The sequence below is a fragment of the Coregonus clupeaformis genome, chromosome 7 (genome assembly GCF_020615455.1).
Source record: "Coregonus clupeaformis isolate EN_2021a chromosome 7, ASM2061545v1, whole genome shotgun sequence".
NCBI classification, from domain to species: Eukaryota; Metazoa; Chordata; class Actinopteri; order Salmoniformes; family Salmonidae; genus Coregonus; species Coregonus clupeaformis.
The window spans coordinates 2,864,101-2,890,800 of NC_059198.1; the positions used below are offsets into that span (position 1 = coordinate 2,864,101).

At 46.0% G+C, this 26,700-nt stretch overlaps 1 protein-coding gene across 2 annotated transcripts; it reads right to left on the minus strand.

The window, feature by feature from the left end:
* Nucleotides 1-2,067: 2,067 nt before the first annotated feature.
* LOC121568814 (sterol regulatory element-binding protein 1-like) lies at nt 2,068-25,110 on the minus strand. 2 transcript variants are annotated; one of them, XM_045221053.1, is made up of 19 exons: nt 24,730-25,110; nt 21,553-22,182; nt 19,741-19,904; nt 19,345-19,488; nt 17,945-18,163; nt 17,315-17,429; nt 16,637-16,797; nt 15,969-16,185; nt 14,377-14,561; nt 13,883-14,141; nt 12,013-12,179; nt 11,587-11,755; nt 11,247-11,355; nt 10,809-10,918; nt 6,620-6,752; nt 6,270-6,435; nt 5,693-5,875; nt 4,752-4,863; nt 2,068-4,534 (listed from the first exon to the last, which is right to left on the minus strand). In XM_045221053.1, the coding sequence occupies exons 1-19, from the start codon at nt 24,830-24,832 to the stop codon at nt 4,314-4,316; spliced, it is 3,567 nt and encodes a 1,188-aa protein (XP_045076988.1). In that variant the 5' UTR covers nt 24,833-25,110; the 3' UTR covers nt 2,068-4,313. The 2 variants fall into 2 exon arrangements, with proteins under 2 accessions (XP_045076988.1, XP_041735184.2); XM_041879250.2 differs by having other exon boundaries at nt 17,315-17,432.
* Nucleotides 25,111-26,700: the final 1,590 nt, after the last annotated feature.

Below are 26,700 nucleotides of genomic sequence, written 5' to 3' on the forward strand. Positions count from 1 at the left end.
GAAGATAAATTGGCAACGAAACAATTAGGACCTCCCAGACCAAATTTAATAATTCAACAGGTTTCTACTAAAGGGGGGGAAGTCCTACACCCGAGGATTTTCCAAAAAATGGTACGAACGAAAAAATAACATTGCCACTCAACTGGATGAGGGATACAGGCTAGCTGTCCGCCGCCACAACGATGAGGTTAGTGTTGATAATCACAAGTTTACTGGAGAACTGAGACCAAGTAGAGACTTTGGACAGGGTGGATATGGTTATATTGCGATATTGTCAATACAGTATATCGTAAAGTATCACTATGTAACTCGATTTCTTTCACCCCAATCCCTCAAATTAACGGTAAATAACTGAATTGTTTGCCCCACATTTAGCTAAGATGATTAGCTAGCCAGCTAAAATGTTTTATTTAGTTAGCAGTCGCATCTACAATAGTTTACTGTCAATAACATGTCTCCAAAAATGACGTGGTGTCTCCAATTGTGTTTACATTTTACAATTGCGATGCGCATCCATGAGTATCCACTTTCTGTAGCTCAGCTGGTAGAGCACGGCGCTTGTAACGCCAAGGTAGTGGGTTCGATCCCCGGGACCACCCATACACAAAAATGTATGCACGCATGACTGTAAGTCGCTTTGGATAAAAGCGTCTGCTAAATGGCATATTTTTATTATTATTATTATTATTATTATTATTATTCCAGCCTTGTGTAGGTCTCCAATCTTGTCCCTGACATCCTTGGAGAGCTCTTTGGTCTTGGCCATGGTGGAGAGTTTGGAATCTGATTGATTGATTGCTTCTGTGGACAGGTGTCTTTTATACAGGTAACAAGCTGAGATTAGGAGCACTCCCTGAGATCAGTCAATAAATGATTCTGGTATTGACTTATATGCTGCCCCTGTCTTCATGTTGTTGCTGGACATATCTTTTTAAAAATGTGTGTAGGTCACCTAAATCATCAGAAAAATTGCCCCTCCTGAGAATTTTTTCAGGAGCCGCCACTGGTTGTGGACACTACATCACCACACTCCCTCTCTTGCTTGAGTGTTTTATCCGTTTCTTTATGAAAATATTTAGCATAGTAGATGACAGTAGCTAAAGGATGGGGCTATAGCAGCACACAAGTAGACTACAAATGCATGCTGGGCCGGGCATGCCCTGAGAGCGTTAAGTGAGTACTACTGGTCCTCTGTAGCTCAGCTGGTAGAGCACGGCGCTTGTAACGCCAAGGTAGTGGGTTCGATCCCCGGGACCACCCATACACAAAAATGTATGCACGCATGACTGTAAGTCGCTTTGGATAAAAGCGTCTGCAAAATGGCATATTATTATTTACTGGAGCGAAATTGCAGCGGGCGAGAAGGCTGACGCTCCAGCCTTTGGGAATCTCGCTCCACGCTCCAGTCAAATTGGGCACGCTCCACTCCAGCTCCGCTCACATACTATAGTGTGGCGATAGCAATGCACAACATCGCCAGCTCCTGGACGCATTTACCCGCCAGATTCAGCAGCTTGACAAACCCCAAAAAGCATGGAAACCCGATTAGATTTTTGCCCCCAAAAAACAGGTTTGTTAATTATTTTATTTGTTAGCTAAATTATTTTATGATTATTTTTCGTTTTAGTTACATTTCAATAATAATATTAATTTGGCAGGTGCTTATATTTGTCCTATTTCACACATATACAAGTGTGTAATAATACGCATGTGTGAATTGGAAATGTGTTTTTTTTGCATATCCCACTCTCCCCTGAGACACCCTCAGAGAGTGGGGTCACAGCCAGGGTCTGCCCTTATCAACGGCGACCCTGGAGCAATTAGGGTTAAGTCCCTTTCTCAAGGGCACATCAATCGTTTTTTTTTTTTTTTGTCATTTTGCAGATGCTCTTATCCAGAGCGACTTACAGGAGCAATTAGGGTTAAGTGCCTTGCTCAAGGGCACATCGACAGATGTTTTCACCTAGTCGGCTCGGGGATTAGAACTAGCAACCGTTCGGTAGTTTCAGTTTACTGAATAACCTTCACACACACCCCCTCCCATCAAAGCACCACAATAGACCCAGAGGCATTTCATTACAAAATGTTCTTTTTTATTTACATATCAAGGAATAAATCAATGACCAAAGAAGGAGAAAGAGGGAAGGAAAGAATATGTTGGTTAAGAAACAGTATAATAATAATAATAATAATAATAATAATAATAATTCATTTTCAGATGTGGTTGCGATGATTTAACACAGTCACACTACAGACTGAACCGACACACTGGGAAGGAATCATCAGTCCAGTGTCCCTCAGTCAGTCACTTACAATGATACACTATTACAAACTAGCATGTCCTGGGATAAACACAACAAAAGCATGCTAAAGAATCAAAATTGGGTTTTACAGTCTTCTGAAAACAAAAACTGTGGTTCTGGAAGAGGGTTGTACACACACACACACAACTATTCTCTCTGTCTTTTTAACATCTGGGTCCTGTTCATAGGCGCACACAACGTTTGAAAAAGTTTAGCAACGGAAAACAGAAATTACAGTTTCTTATTGGACAAGAGCAAAAACTCGCTCCCTGTTTCAGTCCATTTTCTTCCATTTGGTACCTAGTGAACAGGACCCAGGGGCCTGACTACAGGAGGCCGGGGCTGCCTTGCTTCTGGTTTTCTTTGGAAGAAGAGATGATAACAACAAGAGTCAATTAAATGATGAGATCTAGAAACGCTAGATGTAACTCGGGCTCTTCTGTAAGCTATTGGTCTTGAACGGAATGACTTTGGGGGGGGGGTGGGTCAACACCATAGAAATATAATTACTAGAACGGACATTCCCATTCAAGTCAATGTTCTGTGATGGTGGATTGGCGGCCATTCGTTCTATTTCTATGGTCACACTGTTCTGTCTGGAAGTGTCTGGAAGCTCAACCCTAGACTCGAGCCTATCGCTCGAGGACTCGACACCACCAACTCTTTTTGATATTATCATAATGGTAGTACACACCTTGCGCAATAGTGCAAACGCTCAAATGGGTCTGATGAGAATATTGAATGGTCTTTGACACTCCTTTGTCCCCATAGCACATGGACACTGTCCCCTTTTTTGACACACTAACCAACTATGGAAACATAGGTTAAGTAACACGTACCAAATGGCACCCTTTCATGGCGCACTACTTTTGACTAGGGTCCATAGAAAGTAGGGCACTATATAGGGAATAGGGTGCCATTTGGGACACACACATACTCCCCATTGGACCCCAAGCCTCTGCCAATGCTACACAATGAGGGTGGAAAGTAATAATTATCACACGGCCAATGGAAAATACTGATCAACAGAACAAATCTCATTCAGATTATAAATACACTTTAAAATATATACACAGCAACAACAATAAAGAAAAAAATATGAAAAGAAAAAGCCACAATATTATTTAACTAATCAAATACAGCCCCTCTGGGCCAGTGCAGATAAAAAGACACGAGAGAGATGCAACATTTCAGATCGTCACAGATAGAAACACAATGTATAGATCTGTCATGGTCCTCTTTTCAACATGATAGAGAAACCTGTCTGCTCTACATGATACATTTCTATTTTTTCTGAAACGTTGTACTCCTCAAAAACCCAGTCTGTCCCAACACAGCTTGCTCCTCCCACCCATGATGACATCACATCGCAGCCAATCAGACGGACAGCCACTCTCTAAACACACCAATAACAACAGAGTGCTTCGCTTTGTAAGGTGCATCGCCCAATCAAAACATGGGGCTAGTAGTGTATAACTGCATGTAAAAACCTTTCCCCTTGTCTCTCTCCCACTCACACATGCACACACACACGATTCCAGGCGTCACACCTTCACAGTCCTGCAGAGGGCGCCACAACCCCACCTAGCGGACAAACTCTGCCACTACAGTGCATTTCACACAGGGTAATAGAAAAGAAACAGAAATATGAACCTATATATTCTGGTGAGGATGACTAGGTTACATGACAGATCATGTCAACACTGTCAATGGCAACACTTTATTGGGGTGAAGGAGAGGTGAGGTCCTCCCCTGCTAAACTGTCAGTCTGCGAGCTGTCTACTGTACTGATAGGTGAATCAGGGATAAGGGGTGATATGAAACCGACGGCAGGTAACTGTCAAGTATGTTTATTTGTCTGTCTGTCTGTCTGATATGATTCTCAGTGTCTAGGCAGACTGTCTGTATGTCTGTTCGTCAGCTGCAGGCCAAATGCCAAAAACCGCCTTCATCCATTTGTGTGTGTGTGTGTGGGGGGGGAGCTGGTCTCTCTGTCTCGCTCTGTATAGTCTAGGCAGAGGTGACAGTGGTGCCGCTGCCCAGCTTAATGATCATCTGCTGGCAGTCGTGGAGGGTACGCTTGTCCCCCAGCTTCTCCAGGGTACGGGCTGCGTCAGCAAGCATGCCCACCCGCTGGCCAGGTGCCGACAGGAAGGAGGGGGGCAGGTAGCGACACGCCAACATCACCGCCTCAGCCTGCTCCCTCTGGCCAGGACGCATCTCACACTCCTCTGTAGAATCACACACACAGAGAGAGAGAGAGCGAGAGAGGAGAGAGGTGAGTCGTGGGGGATACAGAGAGGGATATTACACAGATAACTACACTCATATCGCATCCATGTCCCTTTCGACCTCGTTATGAAAGCTTAAAAATGGCACACAAAACACAAGGATCTTCCAACCTTTCTCACACACAAACAAACTACCAAAAACGCTCTCTGCAGTTACCTGTCTTGGCTCCGGGGGTGGCTCTGCGTCTGAGCGAGCGGTCCAGGAGCTGGTGTGTTCGCGTGGGACTGGCTCCAGCCATCAGCCTGGCGGTCGCCTCATGAAGAAACAACTGCGAGGGAGAGAGGGAGGAAAGCATTTAATGAGTGATAGGTCAGAAATAGCTCTGCTCTACCCGATTGAGTCTCTCTCTCGCAATTCAATTTCAATGTAAGGGCTTTATTGGCATGGGAAACATATGTTAACATTGCCAAAGCAAGTGAAGTAGATAATAACCAAAAGTGAAATAAACAATACAAATTAACAGTAAACATTACACTAACAAAAGTTCCAAAAGAATAAAGACATTTCAAATGTCATATTATGTGCAAATAGTTAAAGTACAAAAGGGAAAATAAATAAACATAAATATGGGTTGTATTTACAATGGTGTTTGTTCTTCACTGGTTGCCCTTTTCTTGCGGCAAGAGGTCACAAATCTTGCTGCTGTAATGGCACACTGTGGTATTTCACACAATAGATATGGGAGTTTATCAAAATTGGGTTTGTTTTTGAATTCTTTGTGGATCGCTGTAATCTGAGGGAAATATGTGTCTCTAATATGGTCATACATTTGGCAGGATGTTAGGAAGTGCAGCTCAGTTTCCACCTCATTTTGTGGGCAGTGTGCACATAGTCTGTCTTCTCTTGAGAGCCAGGTCTGCCTACGGCTGTGTCAAGTAATTATCTTTTTATTTTCTCATGATTTGGTTGGGTCTAATTGTGTTGCTGTCCTGGGGCTCTGTTTGTGAACAGAGCCCCAGGACCAGCTTGCTTAGGGGACTCTTCTCCAGGTTCATCTCTCTGTAGGTGATCTCTCTCTCTCTCTCAACCTGTGTGTCTATGCGTCCATACACGTGTGCGCCCGTGTCTACATGTGCATGTCTCCCTCCATGTCCTACCCTGCGCATGGCAGGCCTGAAGCTCTGGGCCAGCTTCCTGAGGGAGGAGAGGTCCTGCTGGAAGCCGTGCAGCTCGGCCGGGGAGGCCTGCAAGGAGAGACCCCCGGGATTGGAGCTCTGCTGCAGACGCCACACGTTGGTCCGCATCACCAGCAGCAGGTCACACAGCAGCAACTGGACCACCTGGGGGAGGGATGGATGGATGGATGGATGGATGGATAGATGGATAGATGGATAGATGGATAGATGGATGGATGGATGGATGGATGGATGGATGGATGGATGGATGGATGGATGGATGGATGGATAGATGGATAGATGGATAGATGGATAGAGAGAGAGGAGGCAAACCTTATCGTGTGTGCGTATTAAAAATGACATTAGTTTGAAAAGCAGTAACAGGGTGTATTGATGTCTCCTGTCCATTGTGCTGTATGGGGCCCAGCTCTGTGTTGCACTGCAGGAACATTGCACTCAGCTGAGACACACATGCAATGCAACTACAATGCACCACAGCTCTGGCCATAGCTGCTGCGTATGTGTGTGTGTACGTGTATGTGTGTGTGTATGTGTGTACCTTGTCTAGGCTGCTGCTGTGACAGTGTGGTCCCAGGTTGAGGCTGTCTCTCAGCAGGCCGCTGGCCTTCTCACTGTGGCTCAGACTCAGTTGGCAGTTCTCTGGTTTGGTCAGCATGGCGCGCACCGCTCGGAACGTGTTCAAAGACGCCTTGGGCAACGGACTCCTGAGGACACATAAAAAACCCTGTTCAGAAAGGTGGTGGAGAAGAACTAGGGAAGTGTGTGTGTGTGGGGGGGGGGGGGTTGTCTGTATGTCACTCTGGCATGCTCTACTACAGCTTGGTACAGTCCCTCAGCTGTGTGTGTGTGTGTGTGTGTGTGTGTGTGTGTGTGTGTGTGTGTACTCACTCTGCCGTCTGTAGACTACGGGGCAGGTGCTCAGCAGCGGGGTACAGTCTCTCGGCCGCTGCGTCGTCTCCTTGGAGCCAGTTAATGATCACCACGGCAACTGACGACCACCATTTGGAATGAGGGTCACAGCCTGGAGGTCACAGACAAGGTTCACACACACACACACACACACACACACACAGAGAGATAGATGTCAATAAAGAAAGTACACACAGACAGACAGGTTATTATTTGGATAGTTCCTATAGCTGATCTAGAGATACAAAATATAAACTGTAACTCTGTTGATACACAACAGCTAGCTGGGGTTAAGTTTAGGGTTAAGTTTAGAATTAGGGCTAGGGTTAAGTTTAGGGTTAGGGCTAGTGTTAGGTTTAGGGTTCGGGCTAGGGTTAAGTTTAGGGTTAGGGCTAGGGTTACACTTAGGGTTAAGTTTTGGGTTAAATTTAGGTTCAAGGTTAGAGGATAGCTAGTTGACATGATGTTGACAGATATTGAACATCTACAAACGATCTATTTGGGACTATCCAAATAAAGTGTTAGCGACAGACATGCTGAAACACAGAAACTATCCCTCTCTTATCTCTCTCCCCCTCACTCTCTCCATTTCACACATGAGCAAATCTAGCTGCTGGTGATGATGACCTGAGTTTCAATCTGTTCCCCCTCTGGCGTGGTCACAACCTGCTAATACTGCAGCTATACTGATAGCCACATCTCTCCAAGGGAGATTACCTCCACTGGTTAACATTGGGCCAACACACACGCATCTTCATCAAATCAGATGGCTTATTCATCACAAAACCATTTGATGTTGCCATTTAATTTAATGATTACTTCATTGGCAAAGTGGGCAAACTTAGGCAGGAAATGCCAACAACGAACAGTGAGCCATCGTACTCATGCATGAAAAAAAAATATGAAAGAAAATTTGTAAAGTTTGTGTGAGAGAGGTGGAAATCTAATTGTAATCGATCAGTAATGACAAACCTCCTGGCATTGACAACTTAGATGGAAAGCTACTGAGGATGGTAGCTGACTTTATAGCCACTCCTATCTGTCATATCTTGAATCTGAGTCTAGAGGAAAGCCTTTGTCCACATGCCTGGAGGGAAGCCAAAGTCATTCCACTACCCAAGAGTGGTAAAGCAGCCTTTACTGGTTCTAACAGCAGACCTATCAGCTTGCTGACAGCTCTTAGCAAACTGTTAGAATTTTTTTTTGACCAAATACAATGCTAGTTCTCTGTAAACAAATTAACAAAAGACTTTCAGCATGCTTATAGAAAATGGCACTCAACATGTACTGCACTGACGCAAATGACTGATTATTGGTTGAAATAAATTGATAATAAGAAGATTGTGGGAGCTGTACTGTTAGATTTCAGTGCAGCCTTTGATATTATAGACCATAACCAGCTGTTGAGAAAACGTATGTGTTATGGCTTTTCACTCTCTGCCATATCATGGATTCAGAGTTATCTATCTAATATAACTCAGAGGGTTTTCTTTAATGGAAGTTTCTCTAATGTCAAACATGTAAAGTGTGGTGTACCGCAGGGCAGCTCTCTAGGAAGCCTACTATTTTCTATTTTTACCAATGACCAGCCACTGGCATCAAACAAAGCATGTGTGTCCATGTATGCTGATGATTCAACCATATACGCATCAGCAACCACTGCTAATAAAGTCACTGAAACCCTTAACAAAGAGTTGCAGTCGGTTTTGGAATGGGTGGCCAGTCTCCAAAACTAAGAGCATTGTATTTGGTACAAATCATTAACTAAGTTCTAGATCACAGCTGAATCTGGTAATGAATGGTGTGGCTGTTGAACAAGTTGAGGAGACTAAATTACTTGGTGTTACCTTGGATTGTAAACTGTCATGGTAAAAACATACAGATTCAATGGTTGTAAAGATGGGGAGAGGTCTATCCATAATAAAGAGATGTCTGCTTTTTTGACACCACATTCCACAAAGCAAGTCCTGCAGGCTCTAGTTTTATCTTATCTTGATTATTGTCCAGTCATATGGTCAAGTGCTGCAAAGAAATACCTAGTTGCCATTGGCGTCAGCTAATGGCGATCCTAATAAATCAAATCAAATGCGCACTCACACACACAGACAGCTATGCTGACTGGGAAATCTAACACCACACCAAGAAAAGTCTCCTTTCAAACTCTCTTCCTTCTCTAGCTACTTCTTCAAGGTGATTAGAGACTTGACAGGACTGGAAGATAAAATTGAGCGCTGCAGAGGACAACGCCTTTTCTTTTAACCTCCCATCTCCTCTCAGCGAAAAGGAGCGAGAGAGAGGGAGGTGGTGAAAGGAGTGAGAGAGAGAGGGGTGGTGAAAGGAGCAAGAGAGAGAGGGAGGTGGTGAAAGGCGCAAGAGAGAGAGAGGGAGGTGGTGAAAGGAGCGAGAGAGCGAGGTGGTGAAAGGAGCGAGAGAGCAAGAGGGAGGTGGGTGAAAGGAGCGAGAGAGAGCGAGGGAGGTGGTGAAAGGAGCGAGAGAGAGAGAGGGAGGTGGTGAAAGGAGCGAGAGAGAGAGAGGGAGGTGGTGAAAGGAGCGAGAGAGAGAGAGGGAGGTGGTGAAAGGAGCGAGAGAGCGAGGTGGTGAAAGGAGCGAGGTGGTGAAAGGAGCGAGAGAGCAAGAGGGAGGTGGGTGAAAGGAGCGAGAGAGAGCGAGGGAGGTGGTGAAAGGAGCGAGAGAGAGAGAGGGAGGTGGTGAAAGGAGCGAGAGAGAGAGAGGGAGGTGGTGAAAGGAGCGAGAGAGAGCGAGGGAGGTGGTGAAAGGAGCGAGAGAGAGAAGTGGTGAAATGTGCGAGAGAGAGAAGTGGTGATAACTGCACCTGTTTGAACTCGTTACCTGTATAAAAGACACCTGTCCACACACTCAATCAAACAGACTCCAACCTCTCCACATTGGCCAAGACCAGAGAGCTGTGTAAGGACATCAGGGATAAAATTGTAGACCTGCACAAGGCTGGGACGGGCTACAGGACAATAGGCAAGCAGCTTGGTGAGAAGGCAACAACTTCTGGCGCAATTATTAGAAAATGGAAGAAGTTCAAGATGACGGTCAATCACCCTTGGTCTGGGGCTCCATGCAAGATCTCACCTCGTGGGGCATCAATGATCATGAGGAAGGTGAGGGATCAGCCCAGAACTACACGGCAGGACCTGGTCAATGATCTGAAGAGAGCTAGGACCACAGTCTCAAAGAAAACCATTAGTAACACACTACGCCGTCATGGATTAAAATCCTGCAGCGCACGCAAGATCCCCCTGCTCAAGCCAGCGCATGTCCAGGCCCGTCTGAAGTTTGCCAATGACCATCTGGATGATCCAGAGGAGGAATGGGAGAAGGTCATGTGGTCTGATGAGACAAAAATATAGCTTTTTGGTCTAAACTCCACTCGCCGTGTTTGGAGGAAGAAGAAGGATGAGTACAACCCCAAGAACACCATCCCAACCGTGAAGCATGGAAGTGGAAACATCATTCTTTGGGGATGCTTTTCTGCAAAGGGGACAGGACGACTGCACCGTATTGAGGGGAGGATGGATGGGGCCATGTATCGCGAGCTCTTGGCCAACAACCTCCTTCCCTCAGTAAGAGCATTGAAGATGGGTCGTGGCTGGGTCTTCCAGCATGACAATGACCCGAAACACACAGCCAGGGCAACTAAGGAGTGGCTCCGTAAGAAGCATCTCAAGGTCCTGGAGTGGCCTAGCCAGTCTCCAGACCTGAACCCAATAGAAAATCTTTGGAGGGAGCTGAAAGTCCGTATTGCCCAGTGACAGCCCCAAAACCTGAAGGATCTGGAGAAGGTCTGTATGGAGGAGTGGGACAAAATCCCTGCTGCAGTGTGTGCAAACCTGGTCAAGACCTACAGGAAACGTATGATCTCTGTAATTGCAAACAAAGGTTTCTGTACCAAATATTAAGTTCTGCTTTTCTGATGTATCAAATACTTATGTCATGCAATAAAATGCAAATTAATTACTTAAAAATCATACAATGTGATTTTCTGGATTTTTGTTTTAGATTCCGTCTCTCACAGTTGAAGTGTACCTATGATAAAAATTACAGACCTCTACATGCTTTGAAGTAGGAAAACCTGCAAAATCAGCAGTGTATCAAATACTTGTTCTCCCCACTGTAAATATAAGACCAGGAGTCGTACCAGTGACGGTAGCCATGTTGGATCCGATGGCGAAGGACTGGGTGGTGGCTCCGGCGGCGTCTGATGCACTAGTCAACAGCTGAAGGTACTCCAGAGCATCTGCATACTCCCTGAGGAACACACACACAGCTTAGTTAGTTAAAAGTATTTAAAAGACTATTAGTACTCCTTGAAAACACACACATAACAGGATCTAGCTTGTTCAAAAAAGGGATTTTAGACAATTTAAGACAAAGGAAGGCCTAAAATATGAATAAATTAATTCAACATTCTGTATTTTACAACTCAATGTTAGATGGTTCTCCACACCCTGAAAGTAGTCTATGGGACTTTTTTTATTTTACAGCGTCAGCTGAAATTCAATGGGATTGATAAGAGCAACTTTTAAGACTTCTACAGATAGCCAAATAGTGTTATCAGGTTATGTGTTGCACCTACCCCTCTCCATCACTGGGGGTCTTCTCCCCCCGGGGCTGGGCCACACAGTATAGAGCCTTCTCCAACAGGTGCTCCCTAAAGGCCTGGGTCACCTGGGCCAGAGGGTCCACTAAGGAGAAAAATAGAAAATAATTAGGGTTGAGGTTAGCATAGTCATGTCAACCAATTTAGACAATGAAAACATGTGTTGCCCATATTGCTTTCGTCATAACCAGTTTCCATGACAGATGTCCATTGACAGAGAGGCTCTGGTCAATAGCAGTACACTATAAACCAGGGGAAAAAGGTGCCAATTGGGACGCAGCCACCGTGTGGTGTGTGTGGTGTCTACAGTACTGACCTGTGTTCCCTGCCTGGCTGTAGATGCTATCTTTGGGTGTGCTGCGGACGGCCCAGTCCCCGTCCACAAAGAAGCGGTGGCCCAGAGGGTGACAGAGCCACTGCATGGCCGGGGGGACACTGCCACTGGAGGAGAGACACGCCTGGCGGGCGCTGCTCAGGAACACACGCTAGGGATGGAGAGAGACATGGAGATACAGGAGTGAGTACAGAGGCAGGCAGGCAGGCAGACAGACACACACACGATACACTGAGCAACAAATCACACATTATAGTCAGTCAGTCTCTCCCGCTCCCTCTTCCCTGCTCTCTACATCTCCCCCTCTCTCCATCTCTCCATCTAACCCTCTCTCCATCTCCCCCTCTCTCTCTCTCTCTCTCTCTCACAAACAAACACACCACTTGATAACGTAACTCTGTGACTCACGGAGGAGAAGTGAAGGAGTCTGGGTAGGCTGGCTTTGACTCGTAGGGCTGCGGAGACGTAGACCTCTCCTAACGTGGCCACGGGGAGACAGGAGCCTGAACACTCTGCTAGGTTTACAGCACTCAGAGCCATGTGAACGGCAGACAGGTGGCTACCGCCCAGCTTACCTGCAAACACACACACGTTGATTATAGACAGCTTGGCTGAACAAACACAGAAAACACACAGGTCTTTTAGACAAAGACTCCAGAAAACACCTATCCACTCCTCTAAGGTCTACACAAAGTACGTAGGAGTAGGGAGCTAGTGGATAATTCTGTATTGGACAGTAGTACTGAAGAGGAGAGAATTTGCCTACTGTGTGATTTTGAAATCGAAATCCTTTGTGTTTAATAGCCCTCTGTATGACGATCTGAGACATGTTGGTGATAACCCTGAGGTATTCTGGTTACGGGATGAGCAGAGGCTTAAATTCTGTTTCAGACTGGGAATGTTTGAGATTGCTCAGTTTGTTCACAATGCCTGGAGGGGAAGGAGACATTTATTTACTGGTTGTGTAGTGTGGCTATATGGTAGCTGGTGGTGTAGTGTGGCTAAATGTGGTGTAGTGTGGCTAGATGGTGGTGTAGTGTGGCTAGATGGTGGTGTAGTGTGGCTAGATGGTGGTGTAGTGTGGCTAGATGGTGGTGTAGTGTGGCTAGATGGTGGTGTAGTGTGGCTAGATGGTAGCTGGTGGTGTAGTGTGGCTAGATGGTAGCTGGTTGTGTAGTGAGGCTAGATGGGAGCTGGTGGTGTAGTGTGGCTAGATGGTGGTGTAGTGTGGCTAGATGGTGTGGAGATATGAGGTGAACAGAGAATGGCTTGAACAGAGAGGAGTAACGGAACTAACGTCATCACTTGTTTGTGCGCTATGACCCGATACACATAGCCACAAGAAGAAATAGTGAGGCTAGATGGTAGCTGGTTGGGTAGTGAGGCTAGATGGTAGCTGGTTGGGTAGTGAGGCTAGATGGTAGCTGGTTGGGTAGTGAGGCTAGATGGTAGCTGGTTGGGTAGTGAGGCTAGATGGTAGCTGGTTGGGTAGTGAGGCTAGATGGTAGCTGGTTGGGTAGTGAGGCTAGATGGTAGCTGGTTGTGTAGTGTGGCTAGATGGTAGCTGGTTGTGTAGTGTGGCTAGATGGTAGCTGGTTGGGTAGTGAGGCTAGATGGTAGCTGGTTGTGTAGTGTGGCTAGATGGTAGCTGGTTGTGTAGTGTGGCTAGATGGTAGCTGGTTGGGTAGTGAGGCTAGATGGTAGCTGGTTGGGTAGTGTGGCTAGATGGTAGCTGGTTGTGTAGTGAGGCTAGATGGTAGCTGGTTGTGTAGTGAGGCTAGATGGTAGCTGGTTGTGTAGTGTGGCTAGATGGTAGCTGGTTGTGTAGTGAGGCTAGATGGTAGCTGGTTGTGTAGTGAGGCTAGATGGTAGCTGGTTGTGTAGTGAGGCTAGATGGTAACTGGTTGTGTAGTGAGGCTAGATGGTAGCTGGTTGTGTAGTGAGGCTAGATGGTAGCTGGTTGTGTAGTGAGGCTAGATGGTAGCTGGTTGTGTAGTGAGGCTAGATGGTAGCTGGTTGTGTAGTGAGGCTAGATGGTAGCTGGTTGTGTAGTGTGGCTAGATGGTAGCTGTACTGGCCATGATCATTGTATGTATATAATTTGTAAAATGTTATTTTGTTCTGTAGTGTCTTGTAAGCCCATGTGGGCAGGGCAACAGTAGGTGTATGAACTTAAATAAATAATATCAAATCAATCAACCATCTAGTAACCTTGTCTCAGAGTGAGTAGGCAAGGTTTGCCTTAGCATTAAAAGTCCAGTTTACAATTTCCACCTACCAGTCATGTGCAGCTGGTGCAGGCGGTGGTAGACCAGGGCAGCGTCGCGGCTGCTCTTACGCGCGTCCTCCCGGAGCCCCCTGGCGCGGAGCCCCCCGGCCCTGGCAGCCAACCAGCGACCCACCCCCAGGCGCTGGAGGCAGAGGCGGAGCAGGGCCCACAGGGCGGCACAGGCCAGGTCCAACTGAGAGGTGGGTAAGGGACGACCCAGGGCCTTGAGGCAGGTCCATAGGTTCTGACTGGCCTGGGCAAAGTCTCCCTATTTGGGGAGGGAGAGGGGGGTGAGAGTGATGGGGGGGTGAGTATGGAGGGTGGGGGGAATGGGTGTGTTTGTGTGTGCGTCTTAAGGTCAGTATGTGCTTACGACTGTATGCATATGGTTTTCATCCCAAACGGCACCCCATTCCCTACATACTGCACTAATTTTGAAGGTAGTGCACTATATAGGGAATAGGATGCCATTTGGGACGAAATCACATTCTCCATATTCTCACCCGTGCCAGGTCGAGGTCTGCTTGCTTGCGGTGCCTCCAGAACAGCACGGAGGATCCAGAGTGTGGCCTGGTGACTGGCTCTCCATAGACCAACAGTCTGACCAGAACCCCAGCCACCAGCACACCGTTCAGCAGCCACACCAACAGAGTGGGCAGCATCCAGTCCATCCAGCTCCACAAGTCAGCTGGGAGGAGAACACAGAGAGAGGATGTTTAGGAGACACCTATACAGAATGAGTTTAGGAGACACCTACACACAGAATGAGTTTAGAAGACACCTACACACAGAATGAGTTTAGAAGACACCTACACACAGAATGAGTTTAGGAGATACCTACACACAGAATGAGTTTAGGAGACACCTACACACAGAATGAGTTTAGGAGACACCTACACACAGAATGAGTTTAGAAGACACCTACACACAGAATGAGTTTAGAAGACACCTACACACAGAATGAGTTTAGGAGACACCTACACACAGAATGAGTTTAGGAGACACCTACACACAGAATGAGTTTAGAAGACACCTACACACAGAATGAGTTTAGAAGACACCTACACACAGAATGAGTTTAGGAGACACCTACACACAGAATGAGTTTAGGAGACACCTACACACAGAATGAGTTTAGGAGACACCTACACACAGAATGAGTTTAGAAGACACCTACACACAGAATGAGTTTAGAAGACACCTACACACAGAATGAGTTTAGGAGACATCTACACACAGAATGAGTTTAGGAGACACCTACACACAGAATGAGTTTAGAAGACACCTACACACAGAATGAGTTTAGGAGACACCTACACACAGAATGAGTTTAGGACACACCCACACAGAATGAGTTTAGGACACACCCACACAGAATGAGTTTAGGAGACACCTACACACAGAATGAGTTTAGGACACACCTACACACAGAATGAGTTTAGAAGACACCTACACACAGAATGAGTTTAGGAGACATCTACACACAGAATGAGTTTAGGAGACACCTACACACAGAATGAGTTTAGGAGACACCTACACACAGAATGAGTTTAGGACACACCTACACACAGAATGAGTTTAGGAGACACCCACACAGAATGAGTTTAGAAGACACCTACACACAGAATGAGTTTAGGAGACACCTACACACAGAATGAGTTTAGGAGACACCTACACACAGAATGAGTTTAGGAGACACCCACACAGAATGAGTTTAGGACACACCCACACAGAATGAGTTTAGGACACACCCACACAGAATGAGTTTAGGACACACCCACACAGAATGAGTTTAGGACACACCCACACATAATGAGTTTAGGAGACACCTACACACAGAATGAGTTTAGGAGACACCTACACTGAGAGAGGGTGTTTAGGAGACACCTATACAGAATGAGTTTAGGACACACCCACACAGAATGAGTTTAGGACACACCTACACTGAGAGAGGGTGTTTAGGAGACATGCACACAAACACAGACACAGAAGAGATGGACTTACTAGAAAATAAACATGGGAGTATTAGATGAACTCACTAGGAGTAAGACACACAGATGCACACCTCCGACACCTTCCCTCTTTCCCTCCATACCTGCGTTGTCTAGGCCCAGCATGTTCCTGCCTGTCCCAGGATGCACTGCGTCGTTGTTAGCGGTGGTGCTGGAGCCCATCCCTCCACACAGCATGGAGGCCAGGGGGTTGAGGGAGAGGAAGAGGAAGGTGAATGTGCACAGCGCCATGCGGGAGCGGTCCAGCATGCCAGCGCCGCCCGGGGTGGACGATGACGTGTCCATCAGATTGACCGCCGGCTGCAGGGGAGAGGACAGGAGAGAAGAGGAGACAACATAAGGAGTCAGGGTTAGAATTAGAACTAGATCAAGAAGTAGAGATGGAACTGGAACTACAATTGTAATCAGGGAGTTAGAACTAAGAACTATAACTTATTATCATATGTTTACTTTACATGATTATTGGAGACACTTGATATCCCTATTGTTAGCCATTGAACAAAACAACGGTTTAGCGTCTCTGTTTTTATTTGTCTCCATCCTTGTTGCTACAGGATGTATGTTGCTAGAGAATTACCAGTTCCTTTCTCAGCGTTCTATTCTAGGGAACTATAGCAGAGAAGTCCAACATCGTTCAAGCTCCTTTCTCCAAGTCATGAGAAGCATTAGTTACAGGTAACATCCAGTATCCTGACTGGCTCCACTCTATGCTTTTTCAGTGAGGTTTCACGTCTCAGGTTGTGAAACCCACCTTGCTGTCCTCCCCCATGGGGCTGTCAGGTTCTGAGTCGCTGCCACAGTGGGAGTAGGAGGTGGGAGAGCCCACGTCGGAGGGTGGAGGGGTGGGCAGCTCGCTCTTCACGTCCGTCTGTGGGCCGTCCACCTCCATGGCAACCAGGTCCTTCAGAGACTCTGGAGAACAGAGAGGAGGAGGGAGAGAGGGGAAGGAGATGGAAGGAGTAAGAGAGAGGAGGAGAGAAAAAAGAGGAGGGATGTAGAGAAAGAAAGGGTCAACCTCAGAATAGTTCCGGCCATCATCATCATACTGTTATGACATCTGTCCCAGGGCCAGGAACTATAAAGTGTCTCAGAGTGCTGATCTAGAATCAGTTTAGCCTTTAAATCATAATGAATACAATTATATGGACAGGGGGAACATGATCCTAGATCAGCCCTCCTTCTCTGAGACGCTTTATGAATACGGACCCAGCTCTTGATTCAAGCACAACCAGCACTAGCCATCAGAAAATGACTGCATTTCACAAAGCACTTCTTTAAGAAATTAAATGACAGAAGCTTTAGCCATGAAGAATCCTTCTTCTTCATAATGAATAACAATAGGATGGTGATAAAGGGAGGATGGAGGAGAGGAAAGGGCAGGCAGAAAAGGAGAAGAAGAGCCAGGGCAGGGAGGAGAAGGACCACTCACTGTTCTTCTGGGCAGACATCTTCAGGGCCATGTTCTCTGCTTTTAGTTTCTGGTTGGACTGCTGCAGGTAGCGGATGTAGTCTATTGCCTTCTTCAGAATTGCTGACTTGTTGAGCTGCTTAGCGGATGAAAAAGGTGAATACAAACTTAAAGCAAGATTTTAAGAGCCTCTGATGAACAGTATGCCTTTGAGCTTACTTAGATATAATACTAACACAGCATCTTAATATTGGAATCCACAAACAAAACAGTGGCCGTGTCCCAATACCCATACTAGCGTACTAAACGGTACGCAAAAAATAAATGTAAAAAATACTTTTATAGTATGTACAATTTTGAAAATAGTACTCTGAATGCGTCATCTAATGTGCGATTGTGTTTACTCCTCCCATTCGTTCATTTTGGTACAGCGCGTCAATTTATCTGATCAAAAGCCTAAATGAGTATGCAGTATGTAGTCCACTAGTATGGGTATTCAGACACAGCCAGTTACTTTTCTCTGTCAGATGATTCAGTTCTTGAAAGCTCTACTGTATCTTAATGGGAATCTCTTGCTTAAAATGTATGTTGTAAATAATATTTTATAAATGTAATTTAAAAAATCTACGTATATATTTTCAATATTAATACCTTGGCCTCAGTCCCGGCCACCAGATCTTTAAGCTCAATGATCTTGTCGTTGATGGACGAGCGGTAGCGCTTCTCGATGGCGTTGTGGGCGGTGCGCTTCTCGCCCTTGGGGGGCAGGCCCATAGGCTTACTGCTGATTGTGATACGGTTGATGGGCAGCTTGTCAGAGTCCATCATCACTGGCACCGTGGTCAGGAAGGTGCCACCACTCATCAGAGCCTAGAGAGAGGGAGGGGGGAGGTAAGGAGGAAGAAAGAGGGAGGACAGAATGAGAGGGTAGGAGGAGAGAAGTTTTTTCTAAGAAGACGATCACTAAAGTTGCATCTAGATGGGGTGTCAAACTCAATTTGCCCCAGGGGCCGCATTCTGTCTTCAACGAGTTCCAGAGGGCCGCACTGAAAATGGGTTATATTTCATTGCCGTCAAAATTTGCTAAAAATACTCCTCTATCCATCGTTTTTTTGCATTAGTGAGCTGGACAGTCAAGAAACTGTATGAATATAGGTCAATTATCATTTCTACACAGTTCTGATGTGGTTTTGGTCATTTTAAAGTATATTGAGTTTGTTTCCCCCTAAAACAACAGGCAGTATTGTTTGACACCCCTGGTCTAGATTGACACTATGCCCTACATAGCACAATACTTTGCCTTCTTCCACTACCATAAAAATACTTTTGGACAATTTTTCTTCAGGAAAATGACAGTTTCTAGTTGTTGTTATTACTTTATGACATTATTATTCCTATCATCTGGTTCCTATGCTTCCTACCTGTAGTGAGTGGGTGTTCTGGGATGTGGGGGTGGTTCCTACCTGTAGTGAGTGGGTGTTCTGGGATGTGGTGGTGGTTCCTACCTGTAGTGAGTGGGCGTTCTGGGATGTGGTGGTGGTTCCTACCTGTAGTGAGTGGGCATTCTGGGATGTGGGGGTGGTTCCTACCTGTAGTGAGTGGGTGTTCTGGGAAGTGGGGGTGGTTCCTACCTGTAGTGAGTGGGTGTTCTGGGATGTGGTGGTGGTTCCTACCTGTAGTGAGTGGGTGTTCTGGGATGTGGTGGTGGTTCCTACCTGTAGTGAGTGGGTGTTCTGGGATGTGGTGGTGGTTCATACCTGTAGTGAGTGGGTGTTCTGGGATGTGGTGGTGGTTCCTACCTGTAGTGAGTGGGTGTTCTGGGATGTGGTGGTGGTTCATACCTGTAGTGAGTGGGTGTTCTGGGATGTGGTGGTGGTTCCTACCTGTAGTGAGTGGGTGTTCTGGGATGTGGTGGTGGTTCCTACCTGTAGTGAGTGGGTGCTCTGGGATGTGGTGGTGGTTCCTACCTGTAGTGAGTGGGTGCTCTGGGATGTGGTGGTGGTTCCTACCTGTAGTGAGTAGGTGCTCTGGGATGTGGTGGTGGTTCCTACCTGTAGTGAGTGGGTGCTCTGGGATGTGGTGGTGGCCAGGGAGGTGATACAGGGAGAGGCCACAGTAGTGACCATGCAGGGGTCACGGTTCAGGGTGGTCAGCAGCAGAGACTCAGCCTTGATAAACTGGGGCTGGAGCAACACCTGAGAGGAGAGGGGGAGCGAGCGAGAGAGAGAGATGGAGGGTTAAACTATAGACCTGAGGGAGCAGTTCCATTGAAATAAATTAGCAATGAAAAAAAATGTGCAATGAAACAAATTAGTCATGAAACAAATACTGCTAAAATAATAGGTTTGAATACAAAGAACAAATAATTTTTTTCTGGTGTGGTGATTTTCTTGGGGTTAATGGGTCTCATCGAACAACACACACACACTCCAGGTGAACAAACTCACTTGTTGAACGTGGTGTGATGCGATGGTCTGAGCAGGGGGGCTTGCTGAGGTGGTCAGGAGGGGGGCCGTGGTGGTCAGAGCCTGGATGGTCATTGGCTGAACGCCGGAAGGGGTCGATGACAGGCTTACCATGGGCTGGGCGGGGCCTCCTTGATGATTGACAGCTAGAAAAATAATCAGGCTCATGTTCATTAGGCACCAAACGGAAGAAAACTGCCTGAAACGGGGAAGGATTACCTAAACTTGTCCAATAAAAGCTAATTTTAGTTTTCCGATTCAAAACGTCCTGCTAGTGTGGACCAAAAATAGTTCAAACACAATTGACCAACTAGCAGTGGAGCTGTAAAAACAAAACACCATATAAACTGTTGTCACAATAAGTCTCTGGCATGGGCAAAGTTCAAATAAATTGCGTGGCTTAGTAGCGTCTGACCTTTCACCGCTGGAGAGTGATATCATGATGTGATATAATGGCAGAAGCAGCTATAAGAACACTTGAGTCACCGACCCATAACAGTATGGATTATTATTGTAGGAATTAACTTTGACCTAGAAAACATACGATATGATGACTGTAGCAGGCAGTGTGTGTAACATAATAGCATGTTAGGTGGCTGTAAGGGCATTGGTCCACACAGAGTCAGTAGGTTTGTAATGCTAGGGCATGGTTGCATGGGGCAGAGCTCTTACAGTAGTTTCATAACACTGTCAAAGGGACAATGTTGCACAGGTATGCACGCAAGTGTGTGTGTGTGTATCTGAGTGTGCCTCATAGATAGTGTAGACAAAACACCCTCTCTCAGCCTCAGGGACGGTCCTTCACTCTGACGTACTCCTGAGTGGCGCAGTGGTCTAAGGCACTGCATCGCAGTGCTAACTGTGCCACTAGAGATCCTGGTTCGAATCCAGGCTCTGTCGCAGCCGGCCGCGACCGGGAGACTCATGGGCGGCGCACAATTGGCCCAGCGTCGTCCAGGGTAGGGGAGGGAATGGCCGGCAGGGATGTAGCTCAGTTGATAGAGCATGGCGTTTGCAACGCCAGGGTTGTGGGTTCGATTCCCACGGGGGGCCAGTATAAAAAAAAGATGTATTCACTAACTGTAAGTCGCTCTGGATAAGAGCGTCTGCTAAATGACTAAAATGTAAAATGTCTTAGATTGGGATTTTGACTGACAGTCAGCGGAGGTTGAGTAACCCACTGACTCTCCTTTGGAAACATGCTGTACTACTACTGTTACTGCATCGTAGAACACAACTATATCTCCTGATAACATAACACCAAGTGTGTTTTCTTCATGGAGTGAGTGTCTGTGCTTTGTATACTAGTGTCCACTATCAGTCCCTACTTTTTGCCCTGAGAGTATGTGTGTGTGAGAGTAGGAGTGTGAGTTGTTCCTCCAGTCATGCTCTGCTCTCATCCAGCCACAACAGTGTGGCTCTGCACCATAAATAAGACAGTCTTAACGACCATGTGGTGATGGTGGTGGTTGTGCTGCTGCTACTACTACTGCTACTGCTCCTACTACTAGCAGCACATGGTGGGGCTCCCTCCCTCCCATTACCTGGCAGGACTGGGGGGGGGTGAGCAGGGAGGGGCATGGGGAAACCCCTACAACCATTAAGGAGGAAGATAGCTATGTTTCATCTCCACGTGGAAGGGTTAGGGTGAGTGACTCAGTTTTAAGTTTCCTTGCATCTGTTTGCTCCCTTGGCCTAGAAGACCTTAATTACTGCTATTGTAGATTCTCATCCATCTACTAACAGCATTTCAACTGTTAATACCGAGGAATAGAGATGTAATCTGTTCCTCACCTTTGTAGCCATTCTGGGTGCTGTAATTAATCCGGATCTGCTGGGCATGGACCTGGGGCTGGGGCAGTGGCTGAGCCTGGGGCTGCTGCTGCTGGGGTGCAGGAGAGGTGAACAGGGCCTGGGGGGCGGCACTGAACACGGGGCTCTGGCCGGGTACAGTGTGGGAGGTGGAGGCTGGGGGAGGAAGCTGGATTGGAACAGGGGCTGGGGGGGAGAGAACCGGCAGGGGCTGGGGCTGGTCCACCTTGGGCTGCCTGAGACCCTGAGCAGCCTGGGCTGACGGAGAGCTTTGCTGGGGTGCTGGCTGCTGCTGCGGCCTGGGTAGTGGTACAGGGGTGGAGGTGGTGACCTGGGCCAGGGGCGACTGCTGGAAGGTGGGTGGGTGGAAGGCCTTGTCTGGGGGGGAGGAACTACGGATGATGGGAGGCCCCAGGAGAGCATCAAGGTGGGGGCTGCTGCTCAGGATGGAGGTGGATGTGGAGGATGGAGGGGAGGGGATGGAGTGGGGCAGGCCGGGGACAGGGAGGTCCTGGGTAGGGGTGACCCCTGTGAACTGAGGGGGGTCAAAGATACCAGCCATGTCCTGGTTGAACTCCACCATGTCCTGGTTGTTGATGAGCTGCAGCATATCTGAGGAGAGATGGAGATATAGTCAGAGTATTCCATAGGTTGAGAGAACCACTGAGACAGAGAGAGACAGGGGGTAGCTTGTTAACCATGAAATTGCCACAGTTGAAGAAATCAGGAGAAGAGGGTCAAATAAGGCAAAGTAGTCTAAATTGAAGACTGTGATTAGTTGTGTGTTAAAGCTGGGCTGGAACAAACATATGTACACACCACACAGCAGACCCTTTTGTCCAATCCATACAGCACTCATTTAGAACATCTTAACAGCATGCCTCCCAATGACCAAACTATGTCTCTGGGCCTCTGAATGGAGCAGAGATAAAACCCTGTAATTCAATTGGAGCGTTTCACTATTGTCAATAAAAGGCTTGTTAAATTAAGACTTGAACCACTGGGAGACGGTGACTGACAGAGCATTTCTCCCATTTCTCTCTCAACACCACATGGTAATGGATCACTGAATCTCTGCCCTAACTCAATTGGAAAACACCAAGAACTGGGCTCATAAAGTGTCTCAGAGTAGGTGCTGATCTAAGATCAGTTTTGATCAGAATGAATCAGATTATCATGGACACAAAAGATCTGATCCTAGATCAGCACTCATGCTCTGCACTCATACTACTACTTTGTGGATATGGGCCCTGATCTGAGAAGTAGAGCAGGACAGTAAATGGGGCCAGCTCAGTGCAGTCCTAGTCCTGGTCAGTGGTCAGTAATGCAGTTATTATGTGGCCACTGCAGCAGAGCAGACTGGGTCTATGCCACTCTAATGGGCTCCAGAAGGGAGACAACAAGGGACAACAACCCTGAGTAGGTGAGGATGAAAAGATGCAAGAATTTAGTGTTGATGAAAATCACTGGTGATGTTTACTATGCTATACCCTCCACATGAGCATGGCATGATAGTACTTTACATTATAACATTACATTTAGTAATAGTAACAAGTTAGTTACTCACACTGAAAACATTATTCTCTAACAATAATAATAAAACAGGTCTTGTTTTAGGGTAATACACCGTATAGCATACTTGTTTCATTGGCTAGAGATGCTCACAATTACTGTCTATGAGAAACCTTCATTAGTACAGTGTAGCCTATTCTTCTGGATTTCCAACAGAAATAGGCTAGGCTATCTCAAATGAGTTTCAGGCAGCACAGTGAGGAGGATGTTCCCTGGCAAGGAGAAAGACCATTTAGTTTAATCTTAGACCAAATCATAAAGCTAATAGTCATATATTATAAGGACTGGGTCCAGTAATAAGGGAACACACGTCATGCTTCTGCCTTTGCTTCTGCTCTCTGTCTGCACAGCCACAGCAGCCTGACTAGTCTGGATTTGTAAACCAAGGTTTTGTATGAGGTGATCGCTGCCGACCAATCAGAAAGCGCCTCAGACACTTGCAATGCAGACCAGCCCCAAGACAGAAAGAGAGGAAGCACGTGGTTTCAACGAGAAGGGGTTACTATGGGACAATTCAGTGCTGGGTTACTCTCGGTCAACTTTTAGGGTGGATGGGTGGGATCAATGAAGGGTGAGATGTTGCAGCAGAGCACTTGTTGGCAAACAATCAAGCATTTGACATTTACATTTAAGTCATTTAGCAGACGCTCTTATCCAGAACGACTTACAGTTAGTGAGTGCATACAAGCCATTGATTATACTGACAAATAACATTAGCTAATACCACCAACGAATCGAATAACCACTATTCAATTGAATGCATTAATATAACTAGGTTCGATACAATTTAACTAATTAAAACATAAACGGTTAACATTTTAATAAGACTGAAACATGATTAGTGTATATTTGGGCGGGGAAAAAGCAGCCATCAGATCATGTTATAGCCTTACTTCACGCCTCTTGAAATGAACCCGACAGGGAATGCTCGATATTAACCTTATCGTGATGTCAGTAGGACAAGTTGGAGGGGGCGGGGCACATTGTAACTAGCTTCTGTTCCGTTCATCACGCCAAACTAGCAGCGAAATATCAGCTCGTGTATAGTATACAAATTATTTTATCTTATCATTAACATACAAAATAGCAGATACAAATGTGTCTAGAATTAGATGAGAACCAAAACGCAAGAACAAAAGCAGCAACAACAGAAAGACAAACACCGAACTCAGACAGTAGCTAGCTAACGTTAGTTCCATAAGGTTAGCTAGGATTCTCCTCGACCCTGAGAAGGAAGCTTTCTCCTATCACATACTGTTTGAGTCAAATATAAACAACTCGTACATCTGATTTGAGGTCATAACTAATGTTAGTTAGCTAACGTGACAGGTAACTGACGGGTAGCTAAGCTGTAAATCAAAATTACTCACTGGGTGCCTATAGTAAGTAGTTAATGGTACCTCACTCAGTTTAACGTTATTTGTGTACAAACTGTTTCATGTGTGTGTTGCTGCTGTAGCTGTCACTTCTTTGGCTAGCTAGCTAACATTCATAACAATATGGATAGTTAGCTAAAACTAGCTAACGTTACCAAGTTGAAGTTGCCAGTTTTGCTAGCTAGCTTGCTAGTAAGCTTAACGTTCTTACCATCAATGTCATTGAGCAGAGCCGTGTCAATATCGCTGGGGTCATTTAGGGATAGGGTTGGATCCAGATTATCCAGTGAATGATCGTCAAAAGACAAGTTCATTTTTGCTGTCTCGTTATGGCTAGCGTTAGCTAACTCACTGTGGCTTAAAACTTGCGATTTCCACTTAAATCGATGTCTGGGTATCTAGCTACATTTGCAATAATGCCAGTGAGATAAACTCCAACTTTGTTATTGATCTGTCAAATAGTGCCTTCTTCTGTCTTCATATTGATGCCCAAGAGGCACACTTGTCACGCTAAACAGTGCTCATTGAGGATCCACATGCTTAGCTAGCTAGTTACAGAGCGCTTAATGAGTGACACTTGTTCTAGCCAATCCCCGACAACCTGTGAATTCCGGCTCCGTCCTTCACTGTCTCAAGCCTGTTTTGACTGGCAACTCCCAGACAAGATACAATATGTCATTTACATTTGTGCATGGCTATTGTGAAGAGTAAAGAAGCAGTGTTCTTTACTTGGGCTTTCGTGTTCCTTGAAAACTACTATTATGTAGGATGAACACTGTGGGGAAATACATAACAGAAGTTTATAACATTACATTTTTACATTGACATTTTTAGCATACGCTCTTATCCAGAGCAACTTACAGTTAGTGCATACATTTTTCATACTGGCCCCCCGTGGGAAACGAACCCACAACCCTGGCGTTGCAAGCGCCATGCTCTACCAACTGAGCCTCTTCAAGGGGCAAATACATTGATTTAATGTGGAAATATCTTGTCATGTTTTTAATATTTGTTTTGTTTCATGGTCTGCACTTATATAATGCATTAGTAGCGTTTTATAATAGAGAAAATTGTATTTTCCTCTGGAAAATAAACAGCATGGGTATGTTTATTATGGGCTTGTCCTTAGCAGCCAATCAACGCCAAGCAGGGGTGGGCTAACCACTGTCCAGCTTGTGTGGCCCGTAGTGATGACTCAGCCTGTAGAACCAGAGAAATCGACCAATGGGGAACTCGGAAACCGAGTGGGGTGATCTGACATCACGACTTTGGCTCACGTGGTTACATCATGTATTTCTCCTGGAGTAGTGGAGGGGAAGGGGGAGCAGACTAAATATATAGAGGGACTTATGTACAGTGCTGCTTCAAAACTTTTAGGGTAAGACAAGATTAACAGGGTTGACTTACCAAAGCTCATGGAAGTCCCATTTGGTTGGACAACGAGATGTAGCATAAAGTCAAAGCAAACAGTGTTATCTTCAAACAATAAATAACACAAAATGTATTATTCAAACCATGGCAATTAAGCAATTAACACAAGTAATGGCTCTCTAGAATGTCCATTGAGTAATCACCTTGAGTTAATTATCAAAAACATCTCCATCCTAGAGAACACAGATATGTGGATTGTAGTAGGACATGTGAGCCATGTGTGAGCTCACCCGAAACACAAGCACACACAAAGGGGGCACAACAAAGGCGTGGTAGGGGAAAGAAATGGGTCAACGACCGACAGTAGCACAGCAGCAAACTAGTTGTTGAATAGCAAGCAGTGGAGCAGGAAATATATAGTATATAGGGGCCTGGCCTGCTGTCAGCAGGACTGCCTTTGTTGATAGTTGTCCTGACTAACATGCTGCTCATTTGAATCTTGCAACACGCCAGGAGATCAGTGTGATGCTCAACAGGCAGCCAAAGGATCAGTCAGTTATCCGCATAGATCCAATAGAGAGTTCTATGGGTGTACAATGTATTCAGTCAGGGAGATCCAGGCGGATATATACTGAACAAAAATATAAAAGCAACATGTAAAGTGTTGGTCCCATGTTTCATGAGCTGAAAGAAAAGATCCCAGAAAATGTCCATACAAAAAGCTTATTTCTCTCAAATTGTGCACAAATTTGTTTATATCCCTGTTAGTGAGCATTTCTCCTTTGCCAAGATAATCCATCCACCTGACAGG

Bases quoted from the DNA above. Each gene is read 5' to 3' on its own strand.
- LOC121568814 (XM_041879250.2), bottom strand. From the start codon at position 24,832: ATGAACTTGTCTTTTGACGATCATTCACTGGATAATCTGGATCCAACC. The intron at 18,164-19,344 runs GTAGGAACCACC...CCCTCTCTCTAG, and splicing joins AGAGCACCCACTCACTACAG to GCTCTGATGAGTGGTGGCAC. The intron at 4,535-4,751 runs GTAACTGCAGAG...GTGATTCTACAG, and splicing joins CACCCCCGGAGCCAAGACAG to AGGAGTGTGAGATGCGTCCT.